At 44.0% G+C, this 20,439-nt stretch overlaps 1 protein-coding gene across 1 annotated transcript in view; it reads right to left on the minus strand.

Moving 5' to 3' along the window:
• The window catches only part of KCNN4 (potassium calcium-activated channel subfamily N member 4), a 44,058-nt gene extending 24,451 nt beyond the window's left edge, over positions 1–19,607 (minus strand). The window contains exon 1 of the mRNA XM_069742421.1: positions 18,989–19,607. Coding sequence (XP_069598522.1) covers positions 18,989–19,279 — 291 coding nt within the window. The 5' untranslated portion in view covers positions 19,280–19,607. The remainder of the gene's footprint in view (positions 1–18,988) is intronic.
• Positions 19,608–20,439: the final 832 nt, after the last annotated feature.

Below are 20,439 nucleotides of genomic sequence, written 5' to 3' on the forward strand. Positions count from 1 at the left end.
GCAGCTTCATTAAATAGTACACGCAAAACGCCAGTGTCAACGTCTACAGTGAAGAGGCGACTCCGGGATGCTGGCCTTCAGGGCAGAGTGGCTAAGAAAAAGCCATATCTGAGACTGGCTAATAAAAGGAAAAGATTAATATGGGCAAAAGGACACAGACATTGGACAGAGGAAGATTGGAAAAAAGTGTTATGGACAGACGAATCCAAGTTTGAGGCGTTTGGATCACACAGAAGAACATTTGTGAGACGCAGAAAACAACTGAAAAGATGCTGGAAGAGTGTGACGCCATCTGTCAAGCATGGTGGAGGTAATGTGATGGTCTGGGGTTGCTTTGGTGCTGGTAAAGTGGGAGATTCGTACAAGGTAAAAGGGATTTTGAATAAGGAAGGCTATCACTCCATTTTGCAACGCCATGTCATGCCCTGTGGACAGCGCTTGATTGGAGCCAATTTCATCCAACAACAGGACAATGACCCAAAGCACACCTCCAAATTATGCAAGAACTATTTAGGGAAGAAGCCGGCAGCTGGTATTCTATCTGTAATGGAGTGGCCAGCACAGTCACCAGATCTCAGCACCATTGAGCTGTTGTGCGAACAGATTGACCATATGGTATGCCAAAAGTGCCCATCAAGCCAAACCAACTTGTGGAGGGGCTTCTGGAAGCATGGGGGGGAATGTCTCTAGATTACCTCAGCAAATTAACTGCTAGACTGCCAAAGGTCTGCAATGCTGGAATTGCTGCAAAGTGAGCATTCTTCGACAAAAAGCAAAGTTTGAAGGAGAAAATTATAATTTCAACTAAAAATATTTTTTTCCAACCTTGTCAATGTCTGGACTAGATTATCAATTCATTTGGCAACTCATTTGATTAGTAAAAGTATGAATTATCATGGAAAACGCAAAATTGTTTGGGTGACCCTAAACTTTGGAACGGTAGTGTATAATGCCTAAGAACATGTTTAGGGCAAAAGGAAACTAACTGCAGAATCTTTGTTACCACAAAGACAAATATGCATGGGGGCTGCATACGCAAATCGGTCTGAGATTTTTTTTTCTAAAATATATCATTTTTTTGTTTCAAATTAATTTAAGTGGAAAAAAATGTTTTATGAGACTTTATATGTATCCTCTGCTCAGAAAGCCTGAAGGATCTCCCCGGCTGGCATTACAATGGGCTCTTTGTGGCAGAGCGCTGTTTAAACACAGCACCGTTGGATAATCTGTGATCAGCGGTTCAGGATGCAGAACGCTGGTGAGCAGCCAGGGCATTGTCTGAAGAAATGTATATGTTTGCTCGCAGGGGAGGAACCCGTTCATGTGCCGTATTTCAACATTCCCTTAGTGTCTGGCGGAGATACGATGAAATTTAAAGCACCACTCGGTGCTGAGAAGTAATAAGACTGAAGAGACCATAGTGGCATCTGTTGTTTGGTATCTGCAGCATCATAGCAATAAAAACCCAACTGGCACGAGAATTTAACCCCTTCATTCCCCATCTGGTTTTCGCCTTCCTGTTAGTGGTAAATTTAGGTTGATTTTGTTTTTTGCGTTTATTTGTGAAAATATCAAAAATTTGGAGAATTTTTTTGTGAAAATTTTGCTATTCTCCAACTTCTAGTTTTTACTCCCTTAAACCAGAAAGTTACATCACACAAAATAATTTATAAATAACATTTCCCGCTCGTCTACTTTACATCTGCGGCATCTTTGAAACGTAATTTTTTTTGCTTGTTAGGAAGTTAGAAGGGTTAAAAGTTGATCAGTAATTTCTAAATTTTTCCAACAAAATGTACAAAATTTTTTTTTTTTTAAGGACCGCATCACATTTGAAGTGACTTTTAGGGACCTATGTGACAGAAAATACCCAAAAGTGACAGCATTCTAAAAACTGCACCCCTCAAAGTGCTCAAAACCACATTCAGTAAGTTTATCAACCCTTGAAGTGCTTCACAGGAATGAAAGCAATGTGGAAGGAAAAAATAAACATTTTATTCTTTCCTACAAAATATTCCTTTAGCCCCAAATTTTTCATTTTCACAAGGGTAACAGGAGAAATTGCAGAACAAGTTCTATCGTCCATTTTCTCCTGAGTACACCGACACCCCATATGTGGGGGAAAACTACTGTTTGGGCACACAGCCAGGCTCCAAAATACACTATAGCAATTCTCTTATACTACAGTAATTTTTACTAAATATATAAATAGAATCAGCATCAGGTAGTTGTGGGAACCTGTGATGTGCGTCACTGATCAGCCGTTCAGCGGCTGCAGGACTCCCGCTCAGAGATAGTGTGAAGGGAGGGGGGAAAATGGACAGGAAAAAAATGTCTGCGTCAATATTGAGTACGGATGCCGATCAGTGATGTACATCACTGATCAGCACTCGGCATCTGCAGGATGCACGCACAAAGGTGGTGGAAAGGAAAAACTGCCAAAAATTGAGCGATCAAGTACAGATGAGTACTCGGAAGCAGAAGGGGGTGGGAAAGGGGTTAGAGAGAGAGAGGGATCAAAGTGGATTAGCAAAAAACGAGACAGGACCAGGACAGGAACTGATCAGGAAGGCAATCTATCTTCTTTTCGTCAGGTCTTCAAGCAGCAGCAGAAGTGATGGCACAGGCTAAAATTGTCTGTGGCACAACAAGGCCCAGCAGAACGATACAGTGACCGTTCTGCACATGTCTCCAAGCTCAAATGAGATGGTGCAGAATGGTCACTGTGAGGCCAGACTCTTAATGTTAAAGTGGAGATTCCTCTAAAAGATTAACTTTCATGAAAATGAGTTTACCATTTTGTTTCTTTTCAACCATCCTGTCCACTAACTTCTAAATTGCCGGGGAGTTATAGCCAACAACGTTCTTGGGCTCTCTCAAGAGCCAAGAGTGGGCCACCAGGTGCGATCAATTATCTCCATCATTATAGACTTGCCTACTAATTTTTAACTTTTCAAAAACTTCCCAAACTGAAAGTTTTGACTTTACTTAATCCAGTTTGCTTGGACCAAGTATTGTTCACCTCCCATCCCGGCGGGCGCTTTCTGATTTCACACATTTCGGTTTCCTGTGTATCTAAATAAACTCGGCCTCTTCTATAACAAACGTTATCTCTCCCACAAGATCTAAAACAATGGGGAGTTCCTGCTTCCGAAGAGAGTTAAAAACAGAAGCTTTCCAACGTAGAGAGCGGGGGACGTCATCTAAACAAGAGCCGCTTCCCACACGCATGGCCGAGACTTGGCTCTAACACGCGGTTATCCAACAATGGCTCTACCTACAAGGGCTCTCCTGGGACAAGGGAATTGGAGAAAGTCTGAGATTATTATTATTTTTCTCATTATACAATGTAGCAGGTGCCAAAATATAACGCTGAGCTCAGGAATCTCATTGGCTCCAACAACTCGGCTTCTTTTTTTGTCTACTTTTTGGTGTTTTTCATTTCTGCCTCATTCTTTTTTTTTTTTTTAGTTTCTGCTTTTTTAAAAGTCTATTTGATGTGTTTGCCTGTTTGGAGGATTCAGGATGTTTTTGACTAATTCACCAATTGTGACTTTTTATATAAAATATGTGTACATGTATTTTTTGACATATATTCAGTCAAAAAATACTTAAAAAGAAAACCATGTAATTGGCATGTTCATAACGACTCGACATATAAATTTAAAAAGAAAAACCATTCCAGAATTGCTGTTTTTTGATCATCTCACCTCTTAAAAAAAGAAAAAAAAAATGGAATGAAAGTTATCAAAAAGTCATAGTGAAAACTTCAACTCATCCCACAAAATCTAAGCTCTCACCCAACATTGCTGAGGAATAAGTAAAAAAAAAAAGTATGGCTCGTAGAATGTGGTACAAAAAAATGCAAAAACAGCAATTTTGGAATCTTTTAGATGTTTTATTATTACATTGTCAAAAAAAAAAAAAGTTACGACTCTTTTGGGATAAAAAAAAACAATAATTTTGGCCTTGTTTATTTTTTTTTTTTTTAGAAAATTTTTCTTTTGTATGTTTTGTGGCATCCGCTGATGTTTTTGGTGCCAAATTCTTCAAAATCAAAACCGCTCTTTATTTTTTAACTTTTTTTGTGATTCTTTAGCAATAAAAAAGTTGCCTGTTCTGCTAAAATCTGGCAACATTTTTGCACAAAAAATTTTTTTTTAAATGTTCATACCGTAGAATCCCTTTTGCTGTACAGTTGCGTAAAAAAAGCAACTTTTTAAAAAGTCACAATTGATTATTCAACTGAAAACCCCGAACCGAACCTACAATGCGAACATAAAATAAAATCAAGTAAGCACATAGAAAATATATATTAAAAATGATCAAATAAAAAGAAAAAGCAAATTAAAAAAAAACAGAAAAAATGGAAAATTTGAGCAAAAATAAAAAAAAAAGTGCAAATACAATAATGATTCTGGCGCTACATCTGTTTTTTTCTTTGATATTGCACTATGTAACTTTTTTTGGTTTGTGTTTGTGTATACCAGTAATGAAGATTACGATGATCTAAGACCACAGGGTGATGGTTGTGGGCAGATAGCCACAATCTGCAGAAACAGCGGCGCTCACACCCGAAGTTTTCGGTTCACAGCAGAAAACAATCTGATAAAACAAAATGAGTGTTGTCTGTGAAACAATCCATAATGGGAAAAGTGATCAAGGCTTACACGTACCACAGTTTTGCAGACGTCTGCTGCTTACTGCAGGTCGCCATTGCCACCGACCAACTTCTCAGATAAAATCAATATCCCATAATAATTAAGGAAAATATCCATATAGTAGGTGGTATGTAAAAGGCAATGCTTTCCCATTTAAAGTGATGGTTATTTAACCCTCCAAACAGAACTAACACGCGTTTCGCATAATGCTTTGTCAGGGGGAAATGCCTTATTAGGCAATATGGCTTGTACCTCACATTCTGGTTCATAAAATGAATGTATGTGACCTAACTTTGTACTTATTTCACTGAAAATATGTTTTATGTGTTTCGACCTATCTTTCCATCCGTCCACTATGCCACTATCCATATAACCATGCGCGTGGAGTAATAACGATGTCTGGGATTCGTTCGCAGGGTCTTTCTTTGGTTTGTCACTGAGCTTCAGGAATAGTTGAGGTTTGTTTCCTGCGGTGACAGTAAAGCCGCCCCCCCAGGACAATTACAGATCTGTGAAATAGAGGGACAGTTCCATAGTTTCGAGAATATGATCATTCGACACATTGTCCTCAATGAATGTGGCAAATGTTCCATCGAACAAGGTACATAAAGATAAAAGGCCATGATAACGTCAAATTCACCCCTTGGGCCCAGATACAGTCTGGGGTACATCTGTGTGCGGAACATTCTATGGCTGGAATTTTGGCACAAATCTGTGCCAGACAACCAAAAAGTCATCCTAAAGAGCACCTGCAATTGACACCTTTGGAGGTCACTTTTTTGTGTGGCCAAGTATTTTAGCATAGGTTATCAAGGGTGGAGGCGGATTCATGGCACCTCCGCCAATCAGTTGATTAAAGGTGCTGCGCATCTAGTGGCCAACAATGGTATTGCAAGGTTTCTCCCATAAAAGTAAATATGAGAGAGCTGGCCAGTGGTGCGCCATCTTCCTTCAGCTCTGAATTTGATGGGATAATATGGAAAAATTTGGAACAGTCCCAGAAAAAATCAGGACAGTTCGCAAGTATGTTAATGTCCCGTAAAACAAAATATGCTCAGTAGTGCCGTCATTACTAGCCCCATTGTCCCCATAGCCGCCAATATGTGTCAGGTGTGACAGACAGTCATCCGGGATCCGGCTGTAGAAGGTCTTTGCAATTAGCTTAAGCACCTTCTTGATTTTTGCTTCTTTGTTATGGAGCGATATCTTTCTCTCTCTAGGACCCAACAGTTACCTCCACCTTCTGCTGTTAATCACACACCTGTGCTGAAGGTTTACATACATTCAATTGCTGCAGCATGGTGCTGGTGTTGGCTCTTACTTGTCTCTGTCTACTTGGATATACTAATAGTCGGTTAGTTCCTTCTTGGAGGACTCTTGGAGGATTGCTGGCATGACATCTCGGTTGTCTTCTTAAGCTAAGTGTTAACCTCGTTTGTCAACCCTCTTTAGTTGTAGTAGGGACTGACTAGTGCGATCCCCAACCAGGGCCTATCGCTAAGGTCAGGCAGGGATTACGTTTCTGCTCGGCGATAGGTGCAGAACCTATATAGGGATGGTTAGGGCAGACGGTGATTTTAGATCTGCCTAGGGATCTCCACTCCCCACTCTCCTAGTGTTTGGGCTCCCTCTCCCTCTCCCCATTGTTGTGCACTTGCTTTTCCTTCACCCAGCATGACATTGTGCCACAATAACTGGGAATATGCCCTCTTTGCCAGCCTCTCATTCTTTTTTCCTTGAACAAATTGTAAGCTTACCCAGATACTAGCTGATGCTGGCAACATGGCCACCTCGGCTACATGCACCTGTTGCCCACTGACTGCCGTTGGGCATAACCCTAAAAATCTCATGCTACATTTTTCCCCATATGATCATGTAGACCAGCTGAATCTCTACCTAAACAGCTGAAGTTTTTTGTTTTTGTTACAAGCCACGACACATTCTGCACGCTGGTCGCTGATGACAAACCGTACCCATTGTTTCCTATAAAGGGAAATGTATCTGCTATTTGTAGCTTTCCATAGCGAACAATGAAATATTCTTATCAGCGACAAGACCGTTTGGCTGCAATTGGGGGCTGGGAATGGAAGATTAAAAATCATAGCTAAAAATGTGCAGAGTACCTGGCACTGCCATTACACTGCTAGAGACATAAAGACCAAGGAGAAACATTAAAAAAATTGGAATCTGATTGGTGGTTATTGAGATCTTGTGATCTCTAGTGGTCCCAGAGGTTGGACTCCCCTAATCATGAATTTATCACCTATCCCGGGGATAAATGATATATATTTTAACTGGAATGACCTCTTCAAGCTTATGCCCACTTTGGAAAAGATTTGCATAAAATCCTCTTTGTTAGATCATCTCGGAAATTATTCTGACCGGAACTTCTCCTGCCATCCTACATCATCAGGATTAGTGGTCTCAAAGGTTGGACTCCACCGATCATGAATGATGACAAATCCTAGAGATATGCAATCATGTTAGATGTGAATATCTCTTTAAAGATGACCTGTCACTTGGTCTAAATATATATATTATTTGTACCTGGCGTAAAAGCCCCTTTTCTCCTGAATCCGGCGTTACTATTCTTTTCTTCCTGTGCCTCTCCATTCTTGAGATATGGCCAAGACTATCAGGCATATAAATCTAGTCTTGTTAGCCAACTAGGCATGGTTTCAAGCTCTTTAGTGGGGCTGGCTTTTTGAAGACCACTCCCACTTGACTAGCAAGACTAGATTTGCACGCAGGAAAGAGGAGACCATATCTCAGGAACGGAGAGTCGCAGGAAGACAAGAAAAACATCGCCGGATTCGGGAGAAGAGTGGCGTTTATACCGAGTAAGAATGTTACTTATTTATACAAGTAACAGGTTCCCTTAAGGGTGGTACCCAAATCCCCATGTTCTCTATATTGCCCCCGATACTCAGTGATGCCAACAGACCCTTTAGCAGGTCGGTTCATGTGATGTGTGTTTTACTGACTGATTTCCCTACATCATGCAAATCTTGGGTCTCATTTCCATCGTGATAACAGAAGACTCTTTCATCGCTTCCATGTGTAAATCATCATCCCAGGTCATAGTCTGTGTCTTATGTAAGTGAATACAGGGGTCATCCACCAGCGGACCCCCTCGGATAATATGACAACCGCCCCATGAGGATCCACACATCTCATAGAGGAAGGTATTCTGGATCTCGGCATTCCCGGAGATGGAGAATAAATAAAAGTGTAACCTATCCTCATCCAAATCAATAGATTCCTCCAAAGGGCGACATTCAATATTAGGATGGGGCAATTAAATGTTGTATAATTGTGCAATGGTGATACATGTATAGTCTATTCTAAACAACAGGGAGACCTCACTAGTTATGTAAAGGTAGGAAAAATGAAAAGATTTAGAGGTACGAGAGGGTAAAGATCAAAATTCTATGGAATTCTACAATACACCGGAATTAAAGTTTCCTTGAAGTTTCCTCCAGAACAACCGGAGAAACAAGTTCTAAAACATAACAGAGAAATCGCTGGAATCAGGCACCTGCCCTGTATGCATGTGTTGGGCAGTTACCCTGTACATAAGGAAGGTCAAAATGAACATACCGTAAATGTAAATATAATGTTCTATGCAGGTGGAGAGAACAGGTGTAGTGTAGTGTACAATGCCTTGCGAAAGTATTCACCCTTTTCCCACATATCATGCTTCAAACATAAAGATACCAAATGTAATTTTTTGGTGAAGAATCAACAACAAGTGGAACACAATTGTGAAGTTTAGTGAAATTTATTGGTTATTATAAATTTGTGGAAACTCAAAAACTGAGACGTGGGGCGTGCAATATTATTCGGCCCCTTTACTTTCAGTGCAGCAAACTCCCTCCAGAAGTTCACTGTGGATCTCTGAATGATCCAATGTTGTCCTAAATGCCTAATGATGATAAATATAATCCACCTGTGTGTAATCAAGTCTCCATATAAATGCACCTGCTCTGTGATAGTCTCAGGGTTCTGTGTGAAGCACAGAGAGCATCATGAAGACCCAGGAACACAACAGGCAGGTCCGTGATACTGTTGTGGAGAAGTTTAAAGCCGGATTTGGATACAAAATGATTTCCAAAACTTTAAACATCCCGAGGAGCACTGTGCAAGCGATCATATTGAAATGGAAGGAGTATCATACCACTGCAAATCTACCAAGACCCGGTCGTCCCTCTAAACTTTCATCTCAAACAAGGAGAAGACTGATCAGAGATGCAGCCAAGAGGCCCATGATCACTCTGGATGAACTGCAGAGATCTACAGCTGAGGTGGGACAGTCCGTCCATAGGACAACAATCAGCCGTACACTGCACAAATCTGGCCTTTATGGAAGAGTGGCAAGAAGAAATCCATTTCTCAAAGATATCCATAAAAAGTGTCGTTTAAAGTTTGCAATAAGCCACCTGGAATACACACCAAACATGTGAAGGATGGTGCTCTGGTCAGATGAAACCAAAATCGAACTTTTTGGCAACAATGCCAAACGATATGTTTGGCGTAAAGGCAAAACAGCTCATCACCCTGAACACACCATCCCCACTGTCAAACATGGTGGTGGCAGCATCATGGTTTGGGCTGCTTTTCTTCAGCAGGGACAGGGAAGATGGGTAAAATTGATGGGAAGATGGATGGAGCCAAATACAGGACCATTCTTGAAGAAAACCTGTTGGAGTCTGCAAAAGACCTGAGACTGGGACGGAGATTTGTCTTCCAACAAGACAATGGTCCCAAACATAAAACAAAATCTACAATGGAACGGTTCACAAATAAACGTATCCAGGTGTTAGAATGGCCAAGTCACAGTCCAGACCTCAATCCAATCGAGAATCTGTGGAAAGAGCTGAAAACTGCTGTTCACAAACGATCTCCATCCAACCTCACTGAGCTCGAGCTGTTTGCCAAGGAAGAACGGGCGAGAATTTCAGTCTCTCGATGTACAAAACTGATAGAGACAGACCCCAAGAGACTTGTAATCACAGCAAAAGGTGGCGCAACAAAGTGTTAAGTTAAGGGGCCGAATAATATTGCACGCCCCACTTTTCAGTTTTTGTATTTCCACCAAAATTTAAAATAACCATCAAATTTCGTTCAACTTCATAATTGTGTTCCACTTGTTGTTGATTCTTCACCAAAAATTTACATTTGGCATCTTTATGTCTGAAGCATGATATGTGGGAAAAGATGAAAAGTTTAAGGGAGCCAAATACTTTCGCAAGGCACTGTATGTACACAATGACTCCACCAGCAGAATAGTGAGTGCAGCTCTGGGGTATAATACAGGATGTAACTCAGGATCAGTAATGTAATGTATGTACACAATGACTCCACCAGCAGAATAGTGAGTGCAGCTCTGGAGTATAATACAGGAGGTAACTCAGGATTAGTAATGTAATGTATGTACACAGTGACTGCACCAGCAGAATAGTGAGTGCAGCTCTGGAGTATAATACAGGAGGTAACTCAGGATCAGTAGTGAAATGTATGTACACAGTGACTGCATCAGCAGAATAGTGAGTGCAGCTCTGGAGTATAATGAAGGATGTATCTCAGGATCAGTAATGTAATGTATGTATACAGTAACTGCATCAGCAGAATGGTGAGTGCAGCTCTGGGGTATAATACAGGATGTAACTCAGGATCAGTAATGTAATGTATGTGCACAGTGACTGCACCAGCAGAATAGTGAGTGCAGCTCTGGAGTATAATACAGGATGTAACTCAGGATCAGTAATGTAATGTATGTACACAGTGACTGCACCAGCAGAATAGTGAGTGCAGCTCTGGGGTATAATACAGGATGTAACTCAGGATCAGTAATGTAATGTATGTACACAGTGACTGCACCAGCAGAATAGTGAGTGCAGCTCTGGGGTATAATACAGGATGTAACTCAGGATCAGTAATGTAATGTATGTGCACAGTGACTGCACCAGCAGAATAGTGAGTGCAGCTCTGGAGTATAATACAGGATGTAACTCAGGATCAGTAATGTAATGTATGTACATAGTGACTGCACCAGCAGAATAGTGAGTGCAGCTCTGGGGTATAATACAGGATGTAACTCAGGATCAGTAATGTAATGTATGTACACAGTGACTGCACCAGCAGAATAGTGAGTGCAGCTCTGGGGTATAACACAGGATGTAACTCAGGATCAGTACTGTAATGTATGTACACAGTGACTGCACCAGCAGAATAGTGAGTGCAGCTCTGGGGTATAATACAGGATGTAACTCAGGATCAGTAATGTAATGTATGTGCACAGTGACTGCACCAGCAGAATAGTGAGTGCAGCTCTGGAGTATAATACAGGATGTAACTCAGGATCAGTAATGTAATGTATGTACACAGTGACTGCACCAGCAGAATAGTGAGTGCAGCTCTGGGGTATAATACAGGATGTAACTCAGGATCAGTAATGTAATGTATGTACACAGTGACTGCACCAGCAGAATAGTGAGTGCAGCTCTGGAGTATAATACAGGATGTAACTCAGGATCAGTAATGTAATGTATGTACACAGTGACTGCACCAGCAGAATAGTGAGTGCAGCTCTGGGGTATAATACAGGATGTAACTCAGGATCAGTAATGTATGTACACAGTGACTGCACCAAGAGAATAGTGAGTGCAGCTCTGGAGTATAATACAGGATGTAACTCAGGATCTGTAATGTATGTACACAGTGACTGCACCAGGAGAATAGTGAGTGCAGCTCTGGAGTATAATACAGGATGTAACTCAGGATCAGTAATGTAATGTATGTACACAGTGATTGCACCAGCAGAATAGTGAGTGCAGCTCTGGAGTATAATACAGGATGTAACTCAGGATCAGTAATGTAATGTATGTACACAGTGACTGCACCAGCAGAATAGTGAGTGCAGCTCTGGAGTATAATACAGGATGTAACTCAGGATCAGTAATGTAATGTATGTACACAGTGACTGCACCAGCAGAATAGTGAGTGCAGCTCTGGAGTATAGTACAAGATGTAGCTCAGGATCAGTAATGTAATGTATGTACACTGTGACTGCTCAAGCAGGATAGTGAGTGCAGCTCTGGAGTATAATACAGGATGTAACTCAGGATCAGTAATGTATGTACACAGTGACTGCACCAGCAGAATAGTGAGTGCAGCTCTGGGGTATAATACAGGATGTAACTCAGGATCAGTAATGTAATGTATGTACACAGTGACTGCACCAGCAGGATAGTGAGTGCAGCTCTGGAGTATAATACAGGATATAACTCAGGATCAGTAATGTAATGTATGTACACAGTGACTGCTCCAGCAGGATAGTGAGTGCAGCTCTGGAGTATAATACAGGATATAACTCAGGATCAGTAATGTAATGTATGTACACAGTGACTGCACCAGCAGAATAGTGAGTGCAGCTCTGGAGTATAGTACATGATGTAGCTCAGGATCAGTAATGTAATGTATGTACACAGTGACTGCACCAGCAGGATAGTGAGTGCAGCTCTGGAGTATAATACAGGATGTAACTCAGGATCAGTAATGTAATGTATGTACACAGTGACTGCACCAGCAGAATAGTGAGTGCAGCTCTGGGGTATAATACAGGATGTAACTCAGGATCAGTAATGTATGTACACAGTGACTGCACCAGCAGAATAGCGAGTGCAGCTCTGGGGTATAATACAGGAGGTAACTCAGGATCAGTAATGTAATGTATGTACACAGTGACTGCACCAGCAGAATAGTGAGTGCAGCTCTGGGGTATAATACAGGATGTAACTCAGGATTAGTAATGTATGTACACAGTGACTGCACCAGCAGAATAGTGAGTGCAGCTCTGGAGTATAATACAGGATGTAACTCAGGATCAGTAATGTAATGTATGTACACAGTGACTGCACCAGCAGAATAGTGAGTGCAGCTCTGGAGTATAATACAGGATGTAACTCAGGATCAGTAATGTAATGTATGTACACAGTGACTGCACCAGCAGAATAGTGAGTGCAGCTCTGGGATATAATACAGGATGTAACTCAGGATCAGTAATGTAATGTATGTACACAGTGACTGCACCAGCAGAATAGTGAGTGCAGCTCTGGAGTATAATACAGGATGTAACTCAGGATCAGTAATGTAATGTATGTACACAGTGACTGCACCAGCAGAATAGTGAGTGCAGCTCTGGGGTATAATACAGGATGTAACTCAGGATCAGTAATGTATGTACACAGTGACTGCACCAGCAGAATAGTGAGTGCAGCTCTGGGGTATAATACAGGAGGTAACTCAGGATCAGTAATGTAATGTATGTACACAGTGACTGCACCAGCAGAATAGTGAGTGCAGCTCTGGGGTATAATACAGGAGGTAACTCAGGATCAGTAATGTAATGTATGTACACAGTGACTGCACCAGCAGAATAGTGAGTGCAGCTCTGGAGTATAATACAGGATGTAACTCAGGATCAGTAATGTAATGTATGTACACAGTGACTGCACCAGCAGAATAGTGAGTGCAGCTCTGGAGTATAATACAGGATGTAACTCAGGATCAGTAATGTAATGTATGTACACAGTGACTGCACCAGCAGAATAGTGAGTGCAGCTCTGGGGTATAATACAGGATGTAACTCAGGATCAGTAATGTAATGTATGTACACAGTGACTACAGCAGCAGAATAGTGAGTGCAGCTCTGGAGTATAATACAGGATGTAACTCAGGATCAGTAATGTAATGTATGTACACAGTGACTGCACCAGCAGAATAGTGAGTGCAGCTCTGGAGTATAATACAGGATATAACTCAGGATCAGTAATGTAATGTATGTACACAGTGACTGCACCAGCAGAATAGTGAGTGCAGCTCTGGAGTATAATACAGGATGTAACTCAGGATCAGTAATGTAATGTATGTACACAGTGACTGCACCAGCAGAATAGTGAGTGCAGCTCTGGGGTATAATACAGGATGTAACTCAGGATCAGTAATGTAATGTATGTACACAGTGACTACAGCAGCAGAATAGTGAGTGCAGCTCTGGAGTATAATACAGGATGTAACTCAGGATCAGTAATGTAATGTATGTACACAGTGACTGCACCAGCAGAATAGTGAGTGCAGCTCTGGGGTATAATACAGGATGTAACTCGGGATCAGTACAGGATTAGTAATAGATGTCATTATTAATAGAATAGTGTGTTGTTGGTTTTTTCAGTAGTTTTCATTACTGTCCTTGGTGTCTGGAAATCCCGTCATCCACAGACAATCACCACGATTGTAGACCCTCTGTATATGACACTGTGCAGCTGCCTCACAACCTCTTGCGCTGCCGTCCCTTTCTGATGTCAGTTGTCATCGTTTTCCTGAAGTCGCAGGCAGTCAGTGAGCGGCAGATTTCGGGCGGTAATCTGGTGATTGAGTGCAGTGCTTTCCTCCGCCGTCCTGTTTGTGTATATTGATCGGCTGATTTAGCGCGTGGGATCTGCGCCCACAATCTGCCTGCGCCGGAGTTGAGAGCCAGAGTCGCACGGATCCCCGAACAGCGCTATATACTAATTAGCAGTCAGGATTCGCTTCCTTTCATCCCAAGTCCATTCAGACTGGCGGAGGACGATACATCGGGGTGACGGACATTATTATGGGCCCCACTAAGGTCCCGCTTGGGGTAGAGGACAAGTTCATACAATGTGCAGAGCAGAATCCTTTGTACTGGACTTTGGGAAGTAGCAGCCCCCATAAGCACCGCTGAATTATCGCTTGTCACAAAGTGGAGTAATGCTTTCCTTGTGGAGATTGCCAACCGGACAATGATCCCTGGGAAAACAGTTATGCAAATGAGCTCTCCTCCTGCAGATAGAAAAGCTGCCTCTCTCTAGTGCCACCTTCTGGAGATCCCCGATGACAAGCCTTGGAGCATGGCTGAGGAACTGGATCCAAACCAAAGTCTCCAGGTAACTACTGATCTCAGGAGATGCAGGTGCTAATACCACCATGGAAGGGATCACCCACCCAACAGCATGCACATCTCTGGCGGGTCCAGGTGCCAAGACCCCCATGGATCATTCACCCAACAGCATGCACATCTCTGGGGGGTCCAGGTGATAAGACCCTCATGGATCACCCACCCAAGAGCATATACATCTCTGGGGGTCCAGGTGATAAGACCCTCATGGATCACCCACCCAAGAGCATATACATCTCTGGGGGTCCAGGTGATAAGACCCTCATGGATCACCCACCCAAGAGCATATACATCTCTGGGGGGTCCAGGTGATAAGACCCCTCATGGATCACCCACCCAAGAGCAGGCATATCTCTGGGGGGTCCAGATACTAACACCCTCATGGATCACCCACCCAAGAGCATATACATCTCTGGGGGGTCCAGGTGTTAAGACCCTCATGGATCACCCACCCAAGAGCATATACATCTCTGGGGGTTCCAGGTGATAAGACCCTCATGGATCACCCACCCAAGAGCATATACATCTCTGGGGGGTCCAGGTGTTAAGACCCTCATGGATCACCCACCCAAGAGCATATACATCTCTGGGGGGTCCAGGTGATAAGACCCCCATGGATCACCCACCCAAGAGCATATACATCTCTGGGGGGATGCAGGTGATAAGACCCTCATGGATCACCCACCCAAGAGCATATACATCTCTGGGGGGTCCAGGTGATAAGATCCTCATGGATCACCCACCCAAGAGCAGGCACATCTCTGGGGGGTCCAGGTGATAAGACCCTCATGGATCACCCACCCAAGAGCATGCACATCTCTGGGGGGTCCAGATACTAACACCCTCATGGATCACCCACCCAAGAGCATATACATCTCTGGGGGGTCCAGGTGTTAAGACCCTCATGGATCACCCACCCAAGAGCATATACATCTCTGGGGGTTCCAGGTGATAAGACCCCCATGGATCACCCACCCAAGAGCATTCACATCTCTGGGGGGTCCAGGTGATAAGACCCCTCATGGATCACCCACCCAAGAGCATATACATCTCTGGGGGGTCCAGGTGCTAAGACCCTCATGGATCACCCACCCAAGAGCAGGCACATCTCTGGGGGGTCCAGATACTAACACCCTCATGGATCACCCACCCAAGAGCATATACATCTCTGGGGGGTCCAGGTGCTAAGACCCTCATGGATCACCCACCCAAGAGCATTCACATCTCGGGGGTCCAGGGGATAAGACCCTCATGGATCACCCACCCAAGAGCATGCACATCTCTGGGGGGTCCAGGTGCCTAGACCCCTATGGATCATTCACCCAACAACATGCACATAACTGGGGGGTCCAGGTGATAAGACCCCCATGGATCACCCACCCAAGAGAATGCACATCTCTGGGGGGTCCAGGTGTTAAGACCCTCATGGATCACCCACCCAAGAGCATGCACATCTCTGGGGGGTCCAGGTGCTAAGACCCTCATGGATCACCCACCCAAGAGCATATACATCTCTGGGGGGTCCAGGTGATAAGACCCTCATGGATCACCCACCCAAGAGCATATACATCTCTGGGGGGTCCAGGTGATAAGACCCTCATGGATCACCCACCCAAGAGCATGCACATCTCTGGGGGGTCCAGGTGATAAGACCCTCATGGATCACCCACCCAAGAGCATATACATCTCTGGGGGGTCCAGGTGATAAGACCCTCATGGATCACCCACCCAAGAGCATATACATCTCTGGGGGGTCCAGGTGATAAGACCCTCATGGATCAACCACCCAAGAGCATATACATCTCTGGGGGGTCCAGGTGCTAAGACCCTCATGGATCACCCACCCAAGAGCATATACATCTCTGGGGGGTCCAGGTGATAAGACCCTCATGGATCACCCACCCAAGAGCATATACATCTCTGGGGGGTCCAGGTGATAAGACCCTCATGGATCACCCACCCAAGAGCATATACATCTCTGGGGGGTCCAGGTGATAAGACCCTCATGGATCACCCACCCAAGAGCATATACATCTCTGGGGGGTCCAGGTGATAAGACCCTCATGGATCACCCACCCAAGAGCATATACATCTCTGGGGGGTCCAGGTGATAAGACCCTCATGGATCACCCACCCAAGAGCATATACATCTCTGGGGGGTGCAGGTGTTAAGACCCTCATGGATCACCCACCCAAGAGCATTCACATCTCGGGGGTCCAGGGGATAAGACCCTCATGGATCACCCACCCAAGAGCATGCACATCTCTGGGGGGTCCAGGTGCCTAGACCCCTATGGATCATTCACCCAACAACATGCACATAACTGGGGGGTCCATGTGCTAAGACCCTCATGGATCACCCACCCAAGAGCATATACATCTCTGGGGGGTCCAGGTGCCTAGACCCCTATGGATCATTCACCCAACAACATGCACATAACTGGGGGGTCCAGGTGATAAGACCCCCATGGATCACCCACCCAAGAGCATGCACATCTCTGGGGGGTCCATGTGCTAAGACCCTCATGGATCACCCACCCAAGAGCATGCCCATAGCGATCGATACAAAGTCCATACATAATTTCAGAACTTCCAACTATTGATTTGAGCGGTCGATGGGGGTCTCAAGATTCGGACCCCCAGTAATCAACAGTACTTACGGGGGGCAAGAACATATCAACACTTTGGTAAAAGTTTAGATTCACTTTAAAGATATTTTTTTTCTTTTTTTTTTTTTACAAACGTGAATTTTTTTCACTTTATATAAAGACTTATGCAAAAGTCCTAATTTTTCAAAATCTCTGTGACAGAGGGGTCCCGCGAGACCCCGCAGCGTGCGATGTGCACAGACCAGGCGCGTTAGCGGCTCTCGTGCAGAATGAAAAAAATATCAAAGCACAGAAATGTCACCACAGACTGGGAAGAAATGTGTCCCGGTGCTCAGGATACACGACGGACGCCATCAGCAAGAACAATGCCGAGCAGCTGGTAGATTTATGCCGAGATGTAGCAGAGCCGAGTGCGTCATTTCTTCTGTAACTCGCGTCTAACGCTTAAAAGCGAAATTTCAGACTCGGGCCGAATGACAAACTCCAAGAAAAACTCTGAAAATCTTTTTTGGGAGTTTGTCATTTGGCACGTCCCCTGAAATTTAATTTTTTTATTAAATACTTTAGTGGGTTTTTTTTTGTGTGAAAAGACACCTGGAACAGAGAGATGAGGCACCGATGTAGCAGAGCCGAGTGTGCGTTCGCTGTTTCCTCTCCTTTAACCAAATGACACGCTCGGCTCTGCTGCACCAGATTCACTCTGTCCGTCGGGTCACGTGTAGTTTGCAGAACAGAATCCTCTCCCGCTCGGCTCTGCTACATCATCAAGAATAACCTGACGCAACAGCAAATGCCTGAAATAATGGCCGCGTCCAAAAATGGCTCTGTTGAAGAAAATCGCTCAAATAGCAATTCCTTACTATGGAAACAAGGGGCCAGGCGTCATTTCCTTGCAGGATCCAGCATCAGAATCCAGCTCCGTTAACAGCAGCCTCCATGTAGGCGGATATTACCCAGTGCCAGGAGCCATTGTATTGGCAGAACATCACCTGTGCCCCTTCAGGAAACCGTTCCCCTAATATCATCATATTGGGAAATCGCTTACAATGCAATTCCATAATATATTTTTTTTAAATATGCGTAGGTCACACAGAATGGACAGGATACAACATTTGGCCCCCACTTCGCCACTTAAGGGAGCGGTACCGATAATAACATCACTTTAGGGAATTGCTTATATGGTAATTCCGTAATATTATTAAACTTGCTCAGAACAACACCGTACAGGATATGGACCCAGCGAAACCCGTAATAACTCCGTATTCGTAATTACATCATTGTAGGCAATCGCTTATAAGGTAATTCCATAACTGCAATAATAAACTAGCAATGGTCAATTTGAAGGAAGACAGGGTGCCCAGAATACGGGATGTGGTGCCCAGCTGGTCGCTCCTTGTACGATTAGTAACATATTAGGAAATCGCTTAAAGAGCAATTCCATAATATCATCAATAAGGTTTCTCTAAGCCAGAAATAAACAGGATTAAGGAAATGGTCCGCAGCTGGATGCTCCTGTGCTATTTCACCGACTTATTCTTAGGGAATCGCTTAAGAGACAACTCCATAAAATCATTAATAAAGTGTCTCTCCTTCCCCGAGGACAAGTGAGCCTGGAGACATACGGATCTCCACCGATCCCGACTTCTGACTTGTGAAAAAGTTTGAAAGTTCAGCCCGGACTTTTGGCGAAACGTTTCCTTCACCAGGGGGGGGGGGGGGGGGGCAAACCATTCTCTTACCTGGCAGTTGGCGAAGCGCAGCAGTTCGGTGTGTACGACCATGAGCGCGATGCCCAGCAGCGCCAAGAACAGAATCCAGGCGGACAACCTCTTCTTCTGCTCCACCAGGACCTTCCTCTTCTTCAGCTTCCTCAGGTTCTCGGAGGCAGGTTGCCGGAGGATGTCCACCTTGGCTTTGGAGCTGAGGATGGAGATCTCGATGAGCTCCTTGGTCTGCATGTTGTTGCGGGCTCTTTTCCCTCGGGATGCAGGAAGGCATGTTGTAAACAGAGGCCAGCCGCTCCTTCCCATGTGCAGCCTTGGCACCGTCTCCCGAGCCCCGGCCCAGTCCGGCTACCAGAGACGGCGAAGGAAACCGCAGTTTCCTGTGTTCTCGCTTGGCAAAAAGGGAGGGGAAAAGTCGACTCCGAACTCCCGACCACTTGTTACCTGCCTCCTCTTCCAAAAAAAAACCAAAAAACTTTTTCTAGAACTTTGGGAAAAAGTTTGAAAACTTTTCGAAACTTTTCGAAACTTTTTTTCTCCCGCTCTAACTTTTCAAAACTTTTTTAGAACTTTTTAACTTGTTTCAGCTCAGCCTCGTCAGCTCTCGCTTTACCAATATCTGGCTGACTCTGGTGTATTCGCCCCGTAATATATCTTATTTGTTTAGCTGCAGGGGATGGGAGGGGAGAAGGAGGCGGCGCACACGCACACACACGAAAAAAAAAAGAATAGTTGCAATACTGAGGTTTATTGTGTGGTTATAGAGGGTGATAAATGGATTCTCGGGGCTGGAGATGGTGGGGCCGGAGCAATGCTCTCCGTAGGACCCCGGCGTCCTATACCCTGGGTCACATACTCGTTCCACGGTCACGGTCTGCTAGTAAGGGCTCGTTCACACAGCCGTGTTTTCGGTCCAACAAAATATCGAGGGGTTAATATTAATTTCGGGTGCTTTTCTCGAAGCGTCCCTTTCTTTACGAGCGAGTTTGATATCATTTTCTATGGCCCGTCCGTTAATCCAGAATGTTTGATAATCCGGCACCTATCAGAACCCAGTGACCTTGAATTAAAAGGGATTTTACCGTTATTTGTTTTGTTTTAAAAACTGTTAAACTCATTTCAGATTTTGACGAACGTCGGGTTTTTTTTTTTTTCTTAATAAATTTTCTTTTTATTTTTTTTATCCTGTAGACAAGAATAGGTTAAAAAAATGAGGTTGTCCACAGCGCCATCTAGTGGAAGTGCAGTAGATTGCATAGAAGGGTTAAACTAGCCAGTAGACTGCATCGATGGAACGGCGGAGCAGAGATTTGTCGGCTCCCTGCTCCACCGTTGTGTTCGACTGTAGCTTTGTCCTGAGGACACAGATACTTCTGGAGTTGTGACAGCACGACGGATGTCCTGATATCCGAGGCCTACTCGAAAAACCTGGACCAGAGGAAAGATGCAGGAAGAAGACCTCTCAT

Source organism: Ranitomeya imitator, chromosome 10 (genome assembly GCF_032444005.1).
Source record: "Ranitomeya imitator isolate aRanImi1 chromosome 10, aRanImi1.pri, whole genome shotgun sequence".
Lineage (NCBI taxonomy): Eukaryota > Metazoa > Chordata > Amphibia > Anura > Dendrobatidae > Ranitomeya > Ranitomeya imitator.